This window comes from Aphidius gifuensis, linkage group LG2 (assembly GCF_014905175.1).
Source record: "Aphidius gifuensis isolate YNYX2018 linkage group LG2, ASM1490517v1, whole genome shotgun sequence".
NCBI lineage: Eukaryota > Metazoa > Arthropoda > Insecta > Hymenoptera > Braconidae > Aphidius > Aphidius gifuensis.
This window is the reverse complement of record NC_057789.1, coordinates 7,122,168-7,144,656: the sequence shown is the minus strand read 5'-3', so window position 1 is coordinate 7,144,656 and position 22,489 is coordinate 7,122,168. Positions and strand designations below refer to the sequence as shown.

The following is a 22,489-nucleotide window of genomic DNA, read 5'->3' as shown; positions in this document are numbered from 1 at the left end:
TATTTTATGTTACCACAAACTATTTATTCCGAGTTATATACTTTCAATGGTAGTTGTCAACCAATATTATGATAATATTCTGTAGAAAAAAATTAAAATTAAAATCAAATATAAATGTATTAGATTTATAATATTTCTCACAGCAATGACTTGTGTAGTTAATGTATAAATTATAATTAAAATTGATAACAATTTTTCACGTGAATTTTTAGGATACCACAATATATACCAATACATTTCATGAAAAAACGTGTCGTTTTTAGTGATACGTATTTTTCAATTGTTTCACTTTTATCCATAAGATTGACTAATAAAAAAATTGTCGACCAAAAGAAAAAGAATAAAAAAAAAATCAGATATAGAAAAAAAAAAAGTTTCTTTTTGAGAAAATAATACATACTGTTGTTGAATTGTCTGAAGTAAGAAAAGCAAAAAAAGTAACAAAGTACTATAAAGCTGCTATAAATTCAACTTATACTTTGATATTGTTCTTTGATCTATGCCTAATAATTATCTATATCAGCTATATCGACGACGACCGCACAGTTGCGTGTGAACCGTAGCCACTGTCATCGACATCAGTCAGAATCTTTAAGTGGAATATTGCATTCGCAAAAAAAACACGCATGCACTCATGTATTTTTTTTTCAAAGAGCCAAGTAAGACTTCTCTGTTATTAACCATACCTCTCTATGACAAAAAAAGCTTATTTGATTCTTCAAAAAAGAAAAAATATCAAAAGAAAAAACGGAGATAATATTTTTTTTTCATGGACATAAAAAAAAAAAATTACATACAAAGTTTTTTAAGTAAAAGTTATTGTATTCCAGCATTTTGGCATGAGAAATTGCTATTTCACTTAGTTTTTTTTTCGGAGTCTTGATGATATTACATTGTAGACACTTTACTTTTTTATTTATTTCTCTCAATTTTTATCAAATATTTATACTTTATATTTATTCTCCAAAGAAATTCCTTGTGATTCATCTAGCTTATAACGGAATATTTTGTATATTGTTTTTTTTTTTTATTAATGCATGGAGAAAATATTTTTCTTTTTCTGCGTTTGATAAATCATAAAAATTTGTATTAAAAAATTCAAATCGTAATTATTTATATTGATGGTTAATTAGAACTCTTGATGATATAATATAATAATTTGGAAAACATATTTTTTCAATAAATTATATCTCATTTTATGTTACAGATTATTTGAAAATGCATCTAAATACTTTGACTTACGACCGATCGGTGAGACTACTACATGCTGAGAAGACCTCGAGTCTTTTTTTTGCTGAGATAAGGTAAGAGACCGTCTGGTCACTTCTTTAACTGTACATCTTTTACATCAACAAATATTGAAAATATCAAAGTGCTCATTAATTCTAAATTTGTGAATAGATTGAAAAATTCATTAATTTATTATCTGATTTTATTGAAATAACTGATAATGGATTGTCCTGAACATTACAATAGTGGTGGCCATTTCAATAGACATTGGACCGTTGAAACATTGAATGGTACAAGCTTTGCGAGACCTCATTATGATAAACAACAATTTACGTATGAATGCATTTCGATTATCAAAGTGTGTCAAGTCATAAATGTCAACTAATGCAGAAAAAGCTGCGTCACCAACACCTAAACTTTCTTCTATTATTTCTTGACAAGAGTAACACGCCATAAATAACATAACTATTGTTGCAAAAAAAAATTCAAAGCTCAATGCATTGCGATGAAATGTCGTATTAACTCCCTATTGTTAAAAATAAATATGTATATTATTCTTTATTTGATTATTAATAAAATCGTACTTACGGTTACCAGTTGAAAACCAGTCAAGCAAATTGTACTAATTGCAGCAATTGCAAGCATAAATATTATCGGACTATATAAATGATCAATTAATTTTACATATTGAATTAATATTTGATGTTTTTCTATACATTTTTGAAGATTTTCTTGTTTTTCATTTTCAAAATTTGTGGTTATTTTAAATGCTAATTCAATTTTACGTTGTAAAATTTGAAATTGTCCTGCGGCATATATGTTTATTGTAAATAAATGTGAGATAAAAGCTGTTGTACAAACAGTTACACCAAAAGTACTTAATACCTAATATTAATTCATTGATTATTTATCGTGCCATAATTTTCAGTTGTAAAAATATTCATAAAATTATTACCAGTGTAATATAAAATATTTTATACCACAAATCATTTAGTTCAAAATATACTTTGAATGGTAGTTGTCGACCAATACTATCATCATATTCTGTAGAAAATAATTAAAATTAAATTTATAATATTTCTTACTAAAAAATCAAATTGAACTCACCTATTAAGGGAATAGTAAGATAATGCGTATCAATAGCTAGTATAAAAAAAAAAAATGTACCACAAAATAAAATACAAATTTTATTACATTTTTCAAGTATCATTAATTCTGATGAATCATATTGAATTTTCCAAAAAAAATTTTCGCTATATGAATTTAAAAAACGTACATGCTTAATATGTTTTGAAAATCTTGAAATTTTTAAAAGTTCTTGAATGATAGTCGAAGTAACTGGAAGATTAAATGCAATAGCCTGATTAAAATTTAAATAAAATTAATACTTAAAAATATAAAAATAATAACAAGAAATTTAAAAATAAAACTCACACGTATGTCAGTTCTTACGTGATAAAAATCAATTGATAAAATAATTAAAGCAATTACTTGTGTAGTTACTGTATAAATTATAATTAAATTTGATAACAATTTTTCACGTGAATTTTTAGGATACCACATACCAATACATTTCATAAAAAAACGTGTCATTTTTAGTGATACGTGTTTATCAATTGTTTCACTTTTATCCATAAGATTGACTAATAAAAAAATTGTCGACCGAAAGAAAAAAAAAAAAGAGAAATTAGATGGAAAAGAAAAAATTACTTTTCGAGAAAATATTAGAGACTGTTATTAAATTGTCTGAGGTAAGAAAAGTAAAAAAAAGTAACAAAGTACAAGGTATAAAAAAAAGCTTCTATGAATTCAACTTATACTTTGATATTGTTCTTTGATCCGTGCCTAATAATCATATATCGAGTATATCGACGACGACGACAAAGATTGCGTGTGAACCACTACCACTGTCATCAATAACAATCAGAATCTTTAAGTAGAATATTGTATTCGCGAAAAAATCACACACACTCATGATTTTTTTTTCGAAAATCAAGTAAGGCTACTCTGTCATTAACCATACCTCTCTATGACAAAGAACGCTTATTTAATTCTTCAAAAAAGAAAAAATATCAAAAGAAAAACAGAGGTAATTTGTTTTTTTTCTTGGACATAAAAAAAAAAAAATTATATACAAAGTTTTCTAAGTAAAAATGATTGTATTCTATATAGTATTTTAGCAGGAGAAATTGTTATTTCACTTAGTTATGTTTTTCGGAGTCTTCTTTACTTACAAATAAAAATAAAATAAAAAATAAAACAGTTTTATATTCAATTTATAAATATATATATATCTGAATGTGTACATTGTGTTTGGAATATTGACATTACATTGTAGACACTTTATTTCTTTATTTATTTTTCTCAATTTTTATCAAATATTTATCATACTTTTTATTTATTCTCCTAAGAAATTTCTTGTGATTCATCTAACATTTGGCGGAATATTGTGAAAAAAGACATCGATTTTGTTAAAACCTTAAAAAGTAAAATTATTATTATTATTATTACATAATAATGCAATTGAAAAATATTTTCGGTGTGTCAGTATAAAAGTGCATACAATATTTGTATTGAATATTTTTATTTGATATAAAAAATCCACGAAAATTTCAAATAAAATTTGTACAAACCTTTGTGAATATTTCAATTGACATCACGGAAAATCCCCACATTGTAAGTACACATGGTTTTTGTGATCTCATAATGACAAATATCAATGCCTGTCGAAAATATTTTCCTTCTTCCTCGTTTGATAAATCATAAAAATTTGCATTATACAAATTATCACCAACCGCCAAACTTTCGACAAATATTTTTTGACATGAATAACATGCCATATAAAGCAGTACAATTGACCCAATAAAAAACTCAATACTCAAGGCATTACGATGAAAAGAATTTTCACCTCCCTGAAAATATTATTTTGAATGTAACTTGAATATTTGAATATTATTTAAAAAACTTTTTTAGTTCGCAAATGGTCAAATAAGTTATTATTCAATTAGAGATTTTTCGTCATCATTTAAAATTCGAATAGTTATTTTTTTTGTGAATAATTTTGTTATAAATTTAATTATTTATATTGTTTTTTTTTATTATTGGTTAAACAAACCATCACAACTTGAAAGCCATTTAAGCATATCGTACCAACAGCTCCAATTGCAAAGATAAAATTAATTGGACTATATAGATATTCAATTGTATCCATATATTTTATCATCACTTGATGATGTTGTATGCATTTTTTCAGTCTTTCATATGATAATTTTGTTCTCTCACTACTCGTTAAACCATCATTGGTTTTTTTGTACGAATATTTTTGACAAGTCTGTATAAGTTTGCGTTGAAGAATTTGAAATAAACCAGCTGCGTAGACGTTTATTGTAAATAAATATGTACAAAATGCTGTTGAACAAACAGATACCCCAATTGTTGATGCTGCCTAAATCAGTATAATTTTGAATAACCTATTTTAAATTTTCAATTGTAATTTTATTTTGAGTATCACCTGAATGAAATAACAAATTTCAAAAATTGGAGTATATTTACTTGCTTCAAAATAAACATTAAATGGCAATGATAAATTCCCACCATCATATTCTATTTAAAAAAAAAAATTTAATAATAATATTTATGGATAAAAAAAATTAATAAAATGTTAATTATTCATTACCTAGCATTGGGATGGTGATATAATGTATAGCAATTGCTAAAACAAGAAAAAAAAATATACCACAAGAAACAATGCAAACTTTATTACATTTTTTGAGTATTAAAATTTCTGACTCATCATATTTTGATTTCCAAAATGTTTCTTCTGTGTATTTGTTGAGAGACTGTACTTCACCTCTATTAATTGTAAATGTAATCATTTTAAAAAGTTCCTGAATAATTGATACTGTCACTGGTATGTTAAAAGCAATTGCCTGATGAAAAAATAAAAAATTTTTTATTAATTTCATTAAAAACAATTAAAGAAAATTATTATATTAAAAAATATATAAAAAAATATTACTCGTATGTCACCAAAAATATAGTAAATGTCAATAAGCATAACAATTAAACCAATTGATTGGGCTGTAATTGTGTATACTGTAATTGTCATTGAAATAATTGCATCTTGTGTTGTTTTTGGATGCCACATGCCAATACATTTCATCAACAATCTTATCATTCGCAAAGATATATGTTGATCAATTTTATAATTTTTTTTATTCTTCACTAAAGTCGTTGTGTAGTTATTTTTTTTTGTCATTTTGAAAAATAATTTCAAATGGAAATTTAATTTTTATTACACAGTCACATTATTATTTATGTTGAGACTTGAGTTATGATAAAATCAGGATTGAATTAAAAAAGTACAATTGTATTTTATGGAAAACTGTGAGTTGTAAAAAAGAATCGAATCAAAGTAAAGTATTGAAAATTTTATTACTTCTTTAATCTTTTGTGATATACGTATAAATCCGTGGGAAGAAAACATGTTGCGCTAAGTATAAGTTGTATTCGTAGAATTTTTTCTACCTTTGTCATCATTTTTTTGAATTCGACAAATTGTCTTCGATTGCGTGTAAGGTGTTTTTTTATTCACTTTGGTTGCAATAGTCTGTAATCGTATTTAAACGATGGGCGTGTTAAGAAAAAAAAAAGTCTAGAGTTTCCCCTCTAATAATAATTTCTTTTTTCATTTAGCTCTATATACAGCAAGTAGTCGATATCAGTGACTGTTCTGTCGAAGAAAGTGATAACTATTACAAGTGCGATAAGCTGGAATATTTTCAAAAATTAAAATAATAAACTTACCAAATCAGTTGATAGCTGACTCAACTTGTTCACTTAATTGAATTAGCAATTGATGTTATCGATTAATTAGCAATATCAGTAAATATTACCATTCGACCTATCGTTAATGCAGTTAATGTAGTAAAATTTTTTTTTCCGTTATTCGGTACTGAACCCAAGTAAAAGTAGATAGAATTTTATAAGTCGGATTGGAAGTGCCTCACGCATGTCTTGTCTGTGTCAAACTAACACATAAAATTAAAGATTGACAGCTATCGCGTGTGTGAACTGCTATTTACTAGTACACCTCGCATCGAATAGTAATTGCTCATGTAATAAAGCTTCATCAATTTTCTAGTAATCAATAAAAATTTCTTTTTTTTTGATACAATAATGGAAATGTCATAACTGACATACATCAAATTTCTTTTGTTGGAAAAATATATTAATAAAAATTGTGGAAAATACTGAAGTGAAATCAAATGTTAGGTCAATGTGTTCGAATATCCATTTCAGTTAAGAATAAAATATATTTTTTACAAAAAATTTTTTAAAAGCAGTAAATGAATTGATTGACCTTCACTTTAAAAATTTTTCACTTGGTTCAATTGAAAGTATTGACAGTTTAATTTTATACTTGGTCCATTTAGTAAATAGTTTCTATTCAATCAAATCAACTAATTTGACTAATTGATATTATTTTTACAAAATTAAAATAGAAGCTTTTTTACATTTGTAATTTAACCTTTTTGCAAAAAAGTGAAGTTACAATTTATTTACAATTTTCTTCTGGCTTTTATTGCGCGTTACAATAATTGTGGGATGCATCTAATTTGTTGATTTAAACTATCAAGTATAGTGTTGATCTCTTGAATTTTCCAATAATTTTATTTATTTTTTTGCGTTTCGTTGCTGTAAGAAAAAATTAAAGTTTAAATACAAAACTAGACACAGTTCAACTACCACATTATGTATAATTAATTAATTTTTCAAAAAAAAAAAAATAGTCTCTCCAGATTTAATTGCTCTCAACTATTGAGTAGTGTTCAAACACTGCTCAGTGTTACCAGCGAGAGATAGCAATCAGTCGGTAATATATAAATACTATGATAAAACGCCAGTAAGTAATTATTTTCCAACAGCTGAAATTTTCAACGACTGATACTGAATGAAAATCATTTATAAAAATCTATATTCTATATAATATATTTCAATTAATAAATTAAAGTTTTCGATACAAAAAAAAAAAAAGACTTCTTATTTGAAAATAAATTTAGTATTGATTATTGTTATAAATTTTCGTTACGTAAACTAGTTTAATTAATTTAAATTAAACCGATTTATTTTCTATTAAAATTCAGCAAAAAAATTAACATAAATATTGTAATTTATTCGATATCAATTACATTTATTTAATTGCTCATTATCTCTAATATTTTCATAGAAATACAAAGCATTTGTATTGTTGATAATCAATTATTGGTTTCAATTTTCACATTGAATAAAAGAACAATGAAATAATAATATATACATACACTAATTAAATTGAATAAAATAAAAAGAAAAAAAAATATAGTGCTTTAACTATTTATTAAGGTCATGTTGAATGAAACTTATTCTACACTCGTTTCAGCCATAAGTCCCTTTAGTATTTCAAGACCTTCATCACAAGCATTGCCGTATCCAGGCGCCGAACTTTTCACTTTATCCGCCCATTCGGCAACCTTTTTATACTCATCGAGCTCAAAGCCAAAAGCCTGCAAGTAATATGTAACCAAAGACAATCAAAAAAGTATAAATAAAATAATCTCTATATAATATTATATAAAGAAAAATAATATAAAATAAATATAAAATAAGTTAATACAACTTGAAAAAGTTAAGAAATATATACTTCAGCTGTTGAAACAGTTGCAATCAGTGCTAAATCTGCAATTGTTAAATCACTACCAGCACAAAAATCAGTAGCTTGATCCTCTAAAAATTTTTCAAGTATACCAAAAGCATCCTTCATTTTTTCATAATTAGCTTCAACATACTCAGTTTGACCTCGAAATACAACTGGATACTAATAAAAACATAAATTAAAAAAAAAAAATAAATAAATATATTTTTATTTATTTTTTATCAACTTTTAATTAGCTAAAGTTTTATGGTTGCTTAAATTTTCTCATCCTTCAATTTCTTTAACTTGTTTTATACTTACATAGTAATTTGAAATAGCAGTGTAAAGTGTGCTTGCATCAAAGTGCATTCGTTGATGAACAAGTGCACGAGCTCTTATACTTTTTGGATACAATTTTGTATTCTGATTACCATATTGATCAGCTAAATAGCACATTATAGCACGACTTGAAATATAAAAATTTATTATTTATAAAATTAAAAAAAAAAACATTAATTTTATTATAATTACCTTTCACTTAAACTGTAGTCGTCATCAACCATAAATGGAATTGTCTCTTGTGGATTTATCTAGTATAATTTTAAATTTTTATTTTTAATCTTTTGTTAATTATGTTTTTTTATTTTTACTTTAATTATAATATTGCTTACCTCTGGTGTCAATTTTTCACCAGCTAATAAATCGACAATTTTATAATTGAAATTTATACCAAGTGCCTCGGCTGTTAGCATAACAGCACGACATGGCGAACTCATTGGATGATAGTACATATCAATTACCATTATTAAAACCCAAAATAATTAATTACTTATAATCACAATAAATCAATAATTATATTTCAATCTTTTGAGATTTTATATATCAATTATATTTATATTTTTTTGTACACAAAAACAAAGTTTTTTATTTTTTTATTTTCAATTATATACTGAGGATTATTTTGATTAACAACCTGCTTATGTCAAGCTAGCACGATATACTGAGGCAATACTAGGTTGTAGTTACAAAAAGGTTGTAGATATTTTTACAAATTTAAAATATTTAGAATTCAGTAGTTGTATGAAATAAAGCTTCAACTTTTGTTTCTATTCGATTGACCTTGTTCTATCTCTCTATACTAACTTACTCGATTTAATTTAATTTTTTATTTATTTTTTTTCATAAAATATTGAAACTTATTGTTTTGTTTTTTTTTTTTTTCAATGAAAACTAAGTCTAGCTATAAGTTGAATCGACAGTTTGCTCTATATATAAAAAATTGTCATTTTTTTTTTTTGACATTTTAACAGGACAAACAAGCCAGTTAAATATTTTTATTCTTTTTTTATTGAGATTTTTTCTTGTTGATAATACGCTTAAATTATTATAGCTTCATAAATAAATTATTTCAGTTAATTTCTGTAATTTATAGACTTTATAAAGGTCTGATATTATTATTTAATTGAATTATTAATTGAATTTTCAATTTTCTCATAGAAATATTCCGTATTTATTTGAATAATCATTAAATTATTTTTTAAAATTTTCTTTGTATTCAGATTATTCAATTTTTTATTCATATTTAATGCTAAATTATTTATAATATAAACTCAATTCTATCTATACAAGTAAAAAAATTATTCAGTAATTTTTAATTTTTTCTTAAATTATTAATAAATCTGCTTTTAATTTGTGGTGAATTTTTATTATCGACAAGAAAATACGACTTTTTATTGATATTTCCATATTAAATATAGATTAATATTAAAATTATGTTCAATTAGTTGTTAAATGTATATATTTTGCCTCGGGCATTATCTGGTATGTCGCTAATTTCAAAATGCCCTCAATCTAACATTCTTAAAATTTAATACACCACATACATAGAACATCAATTTTTTTTTCTCTTTTTATCTGTAAAAATTCTGTTTACATTTTCTTCATACTGGAATTTTACATGTATGTATATTAATTCGGTCAAAACGAGAAACAATTTTTACATTTATTTTTAAATGTATACACGACTATTTATTATTATTATTATTATTTTTAAATTTCATACAAGCACTTTCATTGTCAAACGTATTAAGTTGAAAACAATGGTTATATGAACATTGTCATTTCATTCGTACACTACCGATTATAATAATTGGCATATAAACTCAGCCTGTGGCTGTGAATTCAACTTTCGTTTATTAGATTTTCGATTCAAGCATGCATATTTAGATTCCAATAAATATGTGTGTGTGTGTTGTAACGACAAATTTTATTCATATATGGTAGCATAAAACTGATTATTAAATAACCAACTTTGATAATTATTTAAACTTATTGAAATGTCTCTATTAATTCACCATCGTTTATATAAATATATACACAAAATATCTATTACTTTGAGTCGAAATAATTTGTATTTATTAAAAAATTTTTTTTCCAATTAAATACAGTGTTGTTCAATGACAAACATTTGGAATAGTATTTTTTAAGTTTTTACTTTTTTAAATTAGTTTGAGAATATTATATGCAAATATTTAAATTTATTTCTGGTATTCGTTATTGATTTTCTTTTACTTGATACTTCAGCTTTAATATTTTTCAATTGATCTTTATATTTAATTAATTTAATAAATAATAATTATCATATTATTTCATGCATTAAATTTTTTTATCAAATTTAACATATAATTACTGGGGTTTTTTTTTTTTCTTTTACTTTTTGGTTTACTTTAAATTAAAAATATTTGTAATAAGGAAGGACAAGGTTGAAGATCGTCATGTTTTAGTTTAAAGTATAAATGTAACCATCGAAAAAGTTTTCAAGAAAAGTTTAACTATATACACGAGTTTTATAAAAGTTTTCTTGGGTAATTCAACCAATATTGTCAGATAATACAAATTGTTTTCATGACTTAACAAAAAAATATATATAAATAAATGAAAAAAAAAAAAAAAAAGTTAAAAAACTTGGAAAATAATTTTATTGGTTGACATAATAAAATAAAAAATAAATAAATAAAAAATCATATTAACTATATAAAAACTCTAAAGTTTTCTCACGTTATAAAAATACCCGATACTTTTATCACTTGATTGTTCTATACTAGAAAAGCTTTGAAGAGATTTCTATTGTTTAACTTAGACAATGGTTTGATTTCGTGGCTATTTGAACAAAACAATAGACTGGCTATTTATATATGTTGATGTTAAGTAATAGTGACCATTATTTTTTATTTAATAATCCTACTCAAATATATTTGCGTTAATAGTTTACGTAATTTTTATTAATTACATAATGAAATATAAATCGTATTAAATTATCATTTCAAAGTACAGTAGTTGGTTGTATAAACTTGAGCATATTTTTTAATCCACAATCTCAAATTTACTTCAAAGTGAGATTAAAAATATTATATCTTTTACATATTTAATCTCACAATATTATAAATTGACAAAAGTAATGATAATTCAACGTTATAATTCATTTTCAATCTTTATATTGAATAAAATATATCAGTTGCTATTTTTCACAATCATTTATTTTATATTATTTATATTTTTATGTGTCTAGTCTAGTCTACAAATAAATCAATCTAATAATATGGGTTTATTATTAAGTCAAATGTTAATTGGGAGCTTTAACCTCATGAGTCAATGATAAATTTATAAATGAGTCTAAAAAGTTTTTCAATTTATTTTAAATTTTATTGAATATTCAATTTATAAAAATACATTTCGAATATTTATTGCTTATTTTGCTATTGACACTGTCAAATTTTATAGTTATTTTAATTATTTTAATGTATAGAGATAAATTAGCATGTTAATATGAATAAATAGTTCCCCTTCCTCAGCAAATATTATATATACATTTAAATATATATTAATCAATATATATTTAATATAATTTATTCAAGTCAAAAGTTTAAATTGAAACGAATAATTTATGCGTTTTATTTTATATTGATTTTTTTGTGTAAAAATTCATTTTTTTTTTTTTTTTTTTTCATTTTTTAAAATATCAACATGAAAAGTCATTTTGAAACATGTAAAAAATAAATTTACATGAAAAATGCATTTTCAAGAAAATTTTACGCGAAAAAAATATTGGAAGCATGTGTGTCGTTGCATTCTTTCTGTAGCTTTCGGCACTTCTTACTGCTTTTTCAGTATAGTAATAAAAAAAAAAAAAAAAAATGAATGGGGTGTTGCCTCAATATTAATCACGAACCATATGTGCACGCCAAATACGTATCGATTTACAGAAGAATGTCGTTAAATTTATTCTCACGATGAATATATATATATTTTTATTCTGCAGATACAAATAATTTAAAACACGTATTTTTCTTGACTTTAAAAAAATATATAAATAAATAAAAATGCATATAAAAAATATATATTAAAATAAAATGAACGTTTTACAAGTTTTCCAGACAAACGCCTTGTTGTCTTCTATAATATTGTATAATTGCTTCTCTACTTCTATATCTGTCAGTCGTTTTATTCACGTTTTCTCATTCCATTTACAGTATCTCACAATTATTATTATTATTATTTTATTATTATTTTATTATTATTAATTTCATTATCATTTGAATAGATTTAAAAATTTTTTAAAAATACTTTTTTCGTATCCACAAAGGATATAATATATATTAATGAAATTAAAAACCAAAAAATAGAAATGAAAGTATAATATATTTTTTGTTATTATGACGAATAAGATTATTCATTTTTTTTTTTTATTAAATAAATACAAAATATTGTAAAAACTCATTATTGAAATGGGAAAAAAATTCATTTAGTAATGTATTTTTTCTTTATAATAATAAATTTTTAATAAAATGTATAATTAAAATTATTGTAGAATTTTTTTCCATTATTCATTTGTGAATAGTGTTTTATAATAGATTTTTTTTTAAAAAATATTATTCTGTATGGTTTATTACAATGCTATTTCATTAATTAAAAAAATATTATAAAAAACTAGTGATACAAGTCAACGTATGTTCAGCCGAAACAAGTGAAAATTCGACTGATAGACTCGAGTTATTAGTGATAGAATTATTCAACTTTTTAATATAAAAACTCAATCGAAGATTGATAACTTTCTTTCGTCTTGGTTTTTTTTTTTTTTTTTTTGTTAATACTTATCCAAACATAACTTCTCTCGAGATAGTTGAATTGAAAAAAAAAAAAATAAAAAAATTTCTAAAGTTCAGTATTTGGCTTAACTTTAGAATTGAATATTTCAATACTTTACTGTAATTTTATATATACTTTTCTGATATCCCAAAAGTATCATCGATAACTGTTGTAACAATTTGCTATTTAAAGATTTAACAAATATTAAATATTCTTCGATGATCTTTGAAGCCATAAAATATATAAGTACTTACTTGAAAAAAATATCGGATTTAATTATTAACTTTTACTAAAATTAACTTTCTCAAAATTAAGCTCAACATCAAAAGCTTTTGCTAGCATTATTACAACAAGGGTTGGCGTGACTATAAAAAAAGTAAAAAAAATAAAAATCAATCCCCAATATTTACAAATCAGTTGAAACGGAAAAAAAAAAATTATTCTACAAAGCTAAATTTTGCCAGTATTTATTAACTGAGTTTTGCAATTATGAAAAAACTTTTTTTTTCTTTTATTAATATCTGTATTAATATTCGCAACTGTTTGATACAATTCCATTTAATTATTAGAGTAATTAAAAAACTTGGTGTTTTTATTATTAATATTATACAGAGAAAGAAAATTATAGCTATAAAAGTAAAACAAAAAAAAAAAACATTTTTAAAACTAATATCAAATATATAATTTTGTGATTAATATTATTTTCTCAATTCTTTGTTGTTAATTAATTTGATATTTGATTATACAGTTTAGTACTATCACTACTGACGCTGTCAATATGGATAATGAACAAAAAAAAACCTATTTACGTAGTATTGTTCGTAAAAACAGCGTTGACATTCGCTTCTGTAACTATTTCAGTATTTTTTTTTATATTATTTTCAATTGTTTTTTTTACTTTGTTTATTTTACCTTTTATTTTTATTCGTTGTTTTTTTTTTTTCTATTGTCTCTTCTGAATCGTACGTAAAATAGAGAGTGCATCGGTCAGCGGAACGTTGACGGAATGAATTCGTATTGTTTCTGTTTTTTTTTTATTTTTATTTTTTCTAAATACAATGAAAATTTTACAAACGCATGCGTATAAATAATTTTTTGTTGTCATGACGATAAATTCAAACAATAGGGTGACAAAATGAGTGTAATCTGACAGTACATGACATTCTTTGAGGTCTCACTTTATCGACTTGACAATATCGTTTATTTACAACTCATTTTACTTTTATTTAACTTTTTTTTTTTTTTTATTTCTTTTACTTTTTTAATTATCCGTTTTTGTATTATTGCAATTTTCAATAGCACTTATTTCAAGTACATTCAGCTATTTTTGTTATTTCTGCAATCAATCTCAATTCTTTATTAACAATAAAAAATAATCAAAAACATATAAAAAAAAATAATTCACATTGCACTATATTTTTATTTAATTATATTTTTAATTATATTGATATTTATTTTTATTATAAATTTACATCTTCAATAAAAAATAACCTCTTAATTACTGTTGATTTTTAAGCTCATATTGGTTTTATTTGAAATATCCTCTATACGTAAAATTTAATGACCTCAATTTTTAGTTAAGCTCATTTTAAAACTTGAAAACTCATTAATTTTATTTTTGTTTGTAATTAAAATCACAGTACTTTTATCAAATGAAAAAGAAATTCATGAATGTGTGATATGATCGATATTAATGTACACAATTTTAATTGTATAATAATTTTCATAGCTTTTGTATTTTATGTTACTAAATATATTTATATGTATATATAATTGAAAGATTTCAAATCACAAATATTGAATAAAATTAGTGCACATGCTCATGCATCATACTACAATTATATACGCATTTCATAAAATTCTATGAGCTCACATTAAACCCACGTATATATTCAAACTGACGTTTTTTACTTTCAAATATGTATTATGCACATGTGTATAGGTAAAAGGTAAATAATTTTATGCATATACATCAATGTGCTTTAACATTTTGATTGTAAAATTCAAATCATCGCGTGATTGCCACTTAATTTTCATTTAATACCAACTTTGCATTATACATAATTATATCGTTTATTATATTAAATTCCTAATGATAATTATAATCAGTAAAATATAGAAAGAAAAATAATTGCATAGTTATATAATGCAAAAAATAAAAAAAAACAAACGGACACACACTTGGGACTTGGTAGCATCTCTGATCAATTTGACATAAATTGTAACAAGTGTACGCAAACAGGTGGTAAATTGCTTGAATAGTCAACTTCAAATATGATTTTATTTAAAAATAAAAGATTCATAAAAATATACATAAATAAATAAAGATATACATAAAATATTTATGGCTAAAAAATCAATGAAAATAAAAATATTAAAATTCAAATCATGATTTTAAAATATAAATTTTTGTTCATGAGTATTGATAAATTAATGCTGAATATATTGCTGATTATAAGTTGAAAAAAAAATTGAAAAAAAAAAATAGTAAAAATAAAATAATGGTATTTATATGGTTTAATATCAATGGTAAATTAAACAAAATTATTCGACGCATACATTGATAACGAATTGAATGGTCTTTTATCGATAATCTAGTGCAATAATAATAACGAGTTTGTGAGAGAGAAAATAGTCAGTAGATGAGTGGGAAAGCCATCGTTACGTCAATGATTTACCATCGTTTGATCCTCGGCTTTTGGAAGCTCTAAATTCTGATGGTTTGTTGTTGATTACCCACGAAATCTATATTGACCTCTATTACTGATTTCATCATAGACACATTAATTTTATATATGAAAGTTACTATTGCTGAATATCCATTTTAATATTTATTTACTTTTTAAAATTTATTTGTTTAATTTTCATTTTTATTATAATAAATTATATATAGCAATTTATTATAATTTATAATATAGTTTTATTTAATTAGCTAAAAAAAAATTAATTCAATTTTTTATTGTCATTTAATTTTTGTGTAACGTTAAAATCAGCTTAGTTTATTTCTTTTTGTTTGATGCTATGAAAATTCAATGGGACATCAGCCAACTGAAATACAAAATAATCCTCTTTGTTTCATCAAAAAAAAAACAAAAATTATATTAAATTATATATATTCTTTTTTTTATTTTAATACAAAAAGATTTTTTTTCTTTGCTTCAATATGACATCTATGATTTTTTTTATACACATCAAAATGTATACAACGATTTTTATTTATTTATTTATTTTTTTATTCAAGTAAGTTGCTATAAATGTATGATATATATAAAAGTATGTATTCTATATATTATATAATAAAATACCTTGAAATTGTATAAATGTGAAAATTTATTTTTATATCGTGAGAAAATGTACAGATGTATTGTATATATAATGAACGAGTGAGGGTTACCTCCAACCAAGTCAATGTTACTATTCTCGTTTGAGTAACCCTTACCACACAATTCTGTACTCACTTTATCCATTTCTCTACTACCTTACTTTCTTTATTGAATCAAGGCCGCATCACTTTTTTCCATTTTTCCTCGTTTACTTCACAGAAATAAAAAATAAAATATAAGAAAAGTTGGGAATTTCATTTGCTGAACATTGCAAAATTTATTATTTTATCTTATTTTATTTGATGTCTTTTTTTCTGGCAAATCAATTTAATCAATAAAAAAAAATATAAATATAATATTTTATATTTATTAAATACAGATATATTAAAGATATAAAATTATATGATTTAATAATTCACAAAATATTATATCACAAATAGCTTGGTATATAATTTTTTTTTTACAAAACTATTTACTGATTTTATCAAATTTTTATTTCATAATATTCTGTTTATAAATAGAATAAATATTTCACTATGTATACATAATTGAATATATTTATTTTGAGTGTATATAACAAAATGCTTTGACAAGCTTTTCAATTTTATTAATAATTTGTTGTGGTAGTTGAGGCGTGCTTTTACAATATCACACATGTACACGTTGACATGCTAGTGGTCATGGTCATCCCTCGGTTGATAAAGCTAGATGCCAACATACTTGTTTGGTGTAATGGTATTGGACACCAGTCGGATCTCATCATTATATGGTCCAGTGTAAATAACTCTGTTCAAAGAAACGGAATAAAAAATATATTAATAAAAAATTAATAACAGTAATATGTGTCTAGATTAAGCTCGCATCAAAAAAAGCAAAAAAAAAAAGGAGAATATATTGATAAAAGTAAAAGATTAGTAGTATATATACATAGATAAATTTGTCACCAACATTGAATAAAAAAAAAAAAATGATAAAATAGCTACAAGTGTGTCAAATGAAGGAGAAAAAAGGGTATAAAAATGAAAGAAAAAAAAAAAAGAAACAGTGGGGTTGAAGGGGCACTTGATTCCCGGTTAATAAAACGTTACAGTGGACATAAAGTGATACGATGATATATGACAAACTGACATATATACATATTGAGAAAGTAAGGATAGCTAGAGAAATGAACGAGAAGGATAAAAAGGGCGTGAGGGTACTAGGTTGAAGAGGCTACAAAACAGCAGAGGGGTTTTATAAAAGAGCGCAGTCGCAAAAACAGCCACCGCCTGTATCTGATTCACCCTTGGATATTTGTGTGTGCGCGGTTTATATATTCAATTCTAAAAGAACGCGTCGTCGTGGTATGGAGTGTTGAAATATCTCAGTGTTTGACTTGTGTGAGCCGCGACAAGATCAACGTTATTCAATGATAATTCAAATAATCACATTTACATAATACTGTAGTGTTGTTTCAGTTGTAAATGTTTAATTAAGTGTCCTTGATAATCAGTGTTAAATTAAAAATTATTTATAAAAAATAAAAATACAAGGATATAATAATATGAAAAAATATTAATTAATATTTTTCACGTTTTAAGAATTCTAGCTGATGAATTGCATGACTAAAATGTGCACATCACGTGTGTAAAAAAAATCATCATTATTTTTGACCCATGTTGTGATAAAAAGATTAAAATAAAAAGTTGTTGTTATTATTAACAAAGACTGGATTTTATAATAACACTTTTTAATTAACTTTTTTATTTTTTTTTTATTGTAAAAAAGTTTTGTCTTGTTTCGTCGATTTTTTTTTTGTTATTAATTAAGATGTTGTAATTTTTTTTTCTATATTTATGTTCGGTTGGTTGAACTTCCAGTTGAATAAGTTTTTCGTGTAATATCAGTGTTATATGTATGGTACAAATCTGGCAAATAAGAAGCTGGTTTGAAGAGGGTTATAAAGTAAAAAAAAAAAAAAAAAAAAAAGTAAATAAAAAAATGCATAGAGGCATGAATAAGGTGGAGCTGTAATTTTATTCGTTGGTGAAGTTAAGAAAAAAAAAAAAATAAAGAAACAAAACAAAGTGGTAAAAAAAGTGGCTTCAAATGTGTCCATGTAATATTTTATTAAAATTTTATATTTATCTCTTTGTTGTGAATTTGAAAAAAAATTAATTTAAAATATCGTGTCTGTTTTCTTAATTAATTTATGATAATTTATGTAAATTTTTTTTTTTTATAACTGAAACACATTAGTGTTTTGTCGAGTGTATTTTATTTGAGTATAAAATCAAGTTATCATAATTACTAATAAATTTCTCAAAATCGACATTTAGTTATGTTTGAATAGTCAAATTGAATGTCGAGTCCAAACCATACTCTCTAACTACCACCCCAATTTTACTCCCAACTGTTCTGTGTCAATTTCAATGTGTACTTCACTAAGCAAATCTAACATTAACGTTTAACAGAGTGACCTGTGTGTGTTTACATGACGACTAAGTTGACACAACTTTATACAACTTGATACAGTTTATTTAATTTGCCATATGTATAAACAAAAAAAATATCACTAATCAATCAAGACTGTAATTAAATTTTAAAACATAATAATAATTGCAAAGTAAAATTTAAAAAATGATAAAACTCATTCTTTTTTTTATAATTCCAATGAAATAGATATAAAGCTATTCTTTTATTCTGGGATTATAAAAAAAGTGAATATTTCAATTTTAATTACAATAATGGATATTAAAATTTTATAATACTAAAATATATGTCATATTTTTTCTCAATAATACATTTAAAAATTCAAGTTAAATTCACAAAGTAAATCAATTTAAAAAAAAAAAAAATGAGTATGTTTTATTAATAAAAAAAATAAAAAAAGTTGAAATTGAAAATTTTCAATCAATGAGTATACATGCATAGTTTTAATATAAAGTACATAATAGTTTTAAAACTTTTCGTCAGTCAACGTCACAAGTGCATTATAACTTTGAGGTATTTTTAAAAAAAAAACCTTGATATATGCAATTTGCTTTTGAGTCAATAAGAATATAGAAAATTAATCAACGGAGAAAGATAATGAAAAAAGGATAACTAGAATAAGAAGAAAAATAAATAAAAAAACAAATAGAAAATGATAGTCCAATTGACTACAATGAGTAGGTTAGATTAAATTAAATGTGGTTGATGTATATATGTGTACACATTTTAATTGAATTAATAGTCAAGCGGATAATCATTGGTATACTTTTGAAATCCCCAGAGTTAATGAATCCATCTACCAATACCATGTATGTGACAACTTTCCTCTGATCTCTCACCTTAATTATTATCAAACACACTTTATACACTAGGAGCGTTAGTTGACACCACTAATTTCATTAATGTCGCTAAAACTTTTTTTTTATTTTTATTTTGTTTGATGCTCTTTTTAATCGTTCTTTGTTCTTCTAGTTCTTTTTTGTTCCTCTCTTTTGAGCTTCTAATCAACTTTACCCTTTAGTCGTCCACCCCCTTTCAATATATATTGTTGTATATATTTTGACTACTTATATATATATCAAGTGGGGTAATTCATATCCCGTGTGTTTTCTTTTTTTACTTGTTGCTCCAACTTGTCTGCCAGGATATGTGATGATACGTCAGATTTATGTACCTCACGTTTCATACATCTTTGCATATACCAATGTTTTTACAGATTTTTATTTTTTATTTATATAATATAAAAATATGAATAAAAAATTTTTTTATTCTCCTTTTTTTTTTTTTATTGTATTTTTATTTTTTTTGTATATAATAAAAATTATTTTCGTATGAGTATCTATAATAATATGGGTAATTTTCCACTTTAGAGTATTCTATTAAATTTCTGTCTGCAATATATAAATTTAACGTAACATAAATCCTATTACAAAAAATATAAATAAAATAAAAAATAAAAAATTTACTTGACCGTAGCTTTAACAAGTAGAATTTCAAGCTTTTTATCATATTTTCTACACTCGAGGTTGCTTCATGATATAATAAGAATTTTTTATAACTCAAGTTATGTTGTAAATATGAAAATAAATAAAAAAAAATATCAAGTCAATATATTAAATAAAACTAAAGAATGTATAAATCAAATTACGGGGTTATATTGAATTTTAAATTGTTTAATGCTTTTAAAATAATGAAATAAAAAAAAAAAAGCATTGGAATTCAATTGGAATTTAGTACGATTGAATTACGTTGTTATCTTGACCAACAAACTTCAACAGTTGAAACAATATAGAGTTGTTGTGTGTTGCTTGTTGGCCGTCGGCTAAACCTCACCTAAACCACTTAGTCATTTGATATTATTATTGTTGTTTTTGTTGTTGTTGTCATTTATGTCTGTAACCAACACGAAATCTTACAGAAAGTATTTTTTTTTTTTTTAAATTTAATATAGATTGAATCACCATCTAAAGATAGTCAAGAGTAAAAAAAACAAACAAAAAATAAAAAAAGAAAAACCACATATCATCAATCAACTATAAAACAACTCTAACATTGTAAAAACAAAATAAAAAAAAAAAACAAAGTAATCGGAAAACTCTGTCTTTGTGGCAATGACAAATTGATGTTCATATAACATTAGAGTGAAAGTGACACCCTTAGACATTGCATGTGTCACAAGTCAGTTGAAAATTTTGTTAATACAATGACTTTTATTTATTGTTAAATTATTTGTTCAACTGTCATGTGTATTACATTATTATTAATTTTGATTGCCACTTTTTTTTTTTTTCCAACTGACCTTATATATAATGAACGTCAAGTTTTGATGAAGGAAAATTTACTGTCTCTCAAGTGATAAAGTATACTCAATTTTCTATTTTTGGAACTATTTTAATATCATTTTTTTTTTTCTGTGTTATTATATATATTATTATTTTTATTCATCTTTTTTAGCATCATATATAGTTTTTTCTTTTTACTCTGAATTTCTTCATCTTCTTCATCTCTTTTTTTTTTTTCCTCTTATCATTATCATTATTCTCGTTATATTTTCAACTTTTTATCATTTTATTTTTGTTGTCTCATTTGTCTCGTCTTCTACATCTGAGAAGGATTTATGGTTAAGGAATAATCCGGAACTTGTGGACCTACTCGCCTTTCAAGAATTTTTCTCTAATACCTAGTTTCGATAAAGTTTTACAAATTCTACTATCCGAGTTGAATTACGGAGAGATATCGAGCACGTCGTGAAGGCTAAGGATGTGATCTCGGTCTGTTGGAGTCGAAGTTTATCTTCCGGGTTAAAATAAAAACTGTAAAAAAAAAAAATTCGTGTCAGACATCATCTTGCTTTCCGGTTCTTTTTATTGAGCTTTATTTTTTATTTATCATTTTCTTAATATCACATATATACCTTTCGATCGTTTTTTATATTTTGAAAATTCATAACACACAGTTTCTAGTTTATGATTACGATTACTCTGTCTTTTTATCAATACATATATATATTCTCAAATCTATATACAATTGTTAGAATCAGTTTAAAATAACTTTGCATAACTTTATTGTTTGCAGTTTATATTATTTATACTTGTTCTTTTTTAAAATAAAAATTCAAAACATTTAACTAGATTGTTCGGCAAGGTTTGTGCTTTTTATTCTCTTATAAAAAAGAATAATAATAATCTGGTATTTCTTATTATATATACATAAAAGTATCAGGCTTCACTAAGTTTTTTTTTTTTTTTTTTTTGGAAAAGTCACTGGGCGTGACTGTTGACCCTACATTGTAACTGACATACACAATTTCTTCTTGGGTTTCTTTATTTTATTATTGTGTTTTTCAATGTGTACACATTTTCAGTTGAATAAAAATGTAGTAAAATAAAACCTTATACATAAAAATATATTTCTTAAAAAAATATATATAAATTTTTTTTTTATAACATAAAAGAAATAATATTTTATTTTATTATAATTAAAAATAATAATAACAATAATACTTTATTTCGTATATTAATAAAACATTTAGGGTAAAAAAAAAAAAAGGAGAAAAAAAAAATCCGAGTTCAAGTGTATATATAGCGTCTGGAGTATAAAGAGATAAGGTGGTGGTTGAAAATGAGAGGGATAAGTTTTGAATTCAGAT

At 23.8% G+C, this 22,489-nt stretch overlaps 3 protein-coding genes across 5 annotated transcripts in view; 1 reads left to right on the top strand and 2 right to left on the bottom strand.

Annotated features, from left to right (window-relative positions):
• The window catches only part of LOC122848806 (acid sphingomyelinase-like phosphodiesterase 3a), a 36,752-nt gene that overhangs the window by 899 nt on the left and 13,364 nt on the right, over positions 1–22,489 (top strand). Inside the window, exon 2 of one of the 3 annotated variants that reach the window (XM_044147145.1) lies at positions 1,208–1,304. Coding sequence is in view for 1 of the 3 variants with exons in the window: in XM_044147143.1 (XP_044003078.1) it covers positions 18,457–18,466 (10 nt within the window). In the remaining 2 variants the exon portion in view is untranslated. Of the gene's footprint in view, positions 1–1,207; positions 1,305–17,711; positions 18,467–19,330; positions 19,354–22,489 lie in introns of those variants that run through there. The other 2 variants (XM_044147143.1, XM_044147146.1) reach the window with 2 other exon arrangements.
• On the bottom strand, positions 3,637–5,377 carry LOC122849432 (odorant receptor 67c-like). The gene is made up of 6 exons (XM_044148131.1): positions 5,249–5,377; positions 4,967–5,159; positions 4,742–4,833; positions 4,346–4,675; positions 3,864–4,142; positions 3,637–3,708 (listed from the first exon to the last, which is right to left on the bottom strand). Exons 1-6 carry the CDS (start codon positions 5,375–5,377, stop codon positions 3,637–3,639), a joined length of 1,095 nt encoding a protein of 364 aa, XP_044004066.1.
• LOC122848807 (glutathione S-transferase 1-like) lies at positions 7,385–8,703 on the bottom strand. Its single transcript, XM_044147147.1, has 5 exons — positions 8,572–8,703; positions 8,432–8,490; positions 8,222–8,366; positions 7,910–8,083; positions 7,385–7,772 (listed from the first exon to the last, which is right to left on the bottom strand). The coding sequence occupies exons 1-5, from the start codon at positions 8,701–8,703 to the stop codon at positions 7,629–7,631; spliced, it is 654 nt and encodes a 217-aa protein (XP_044003082.1). The 3' UTR covers positions 7,385–7,628.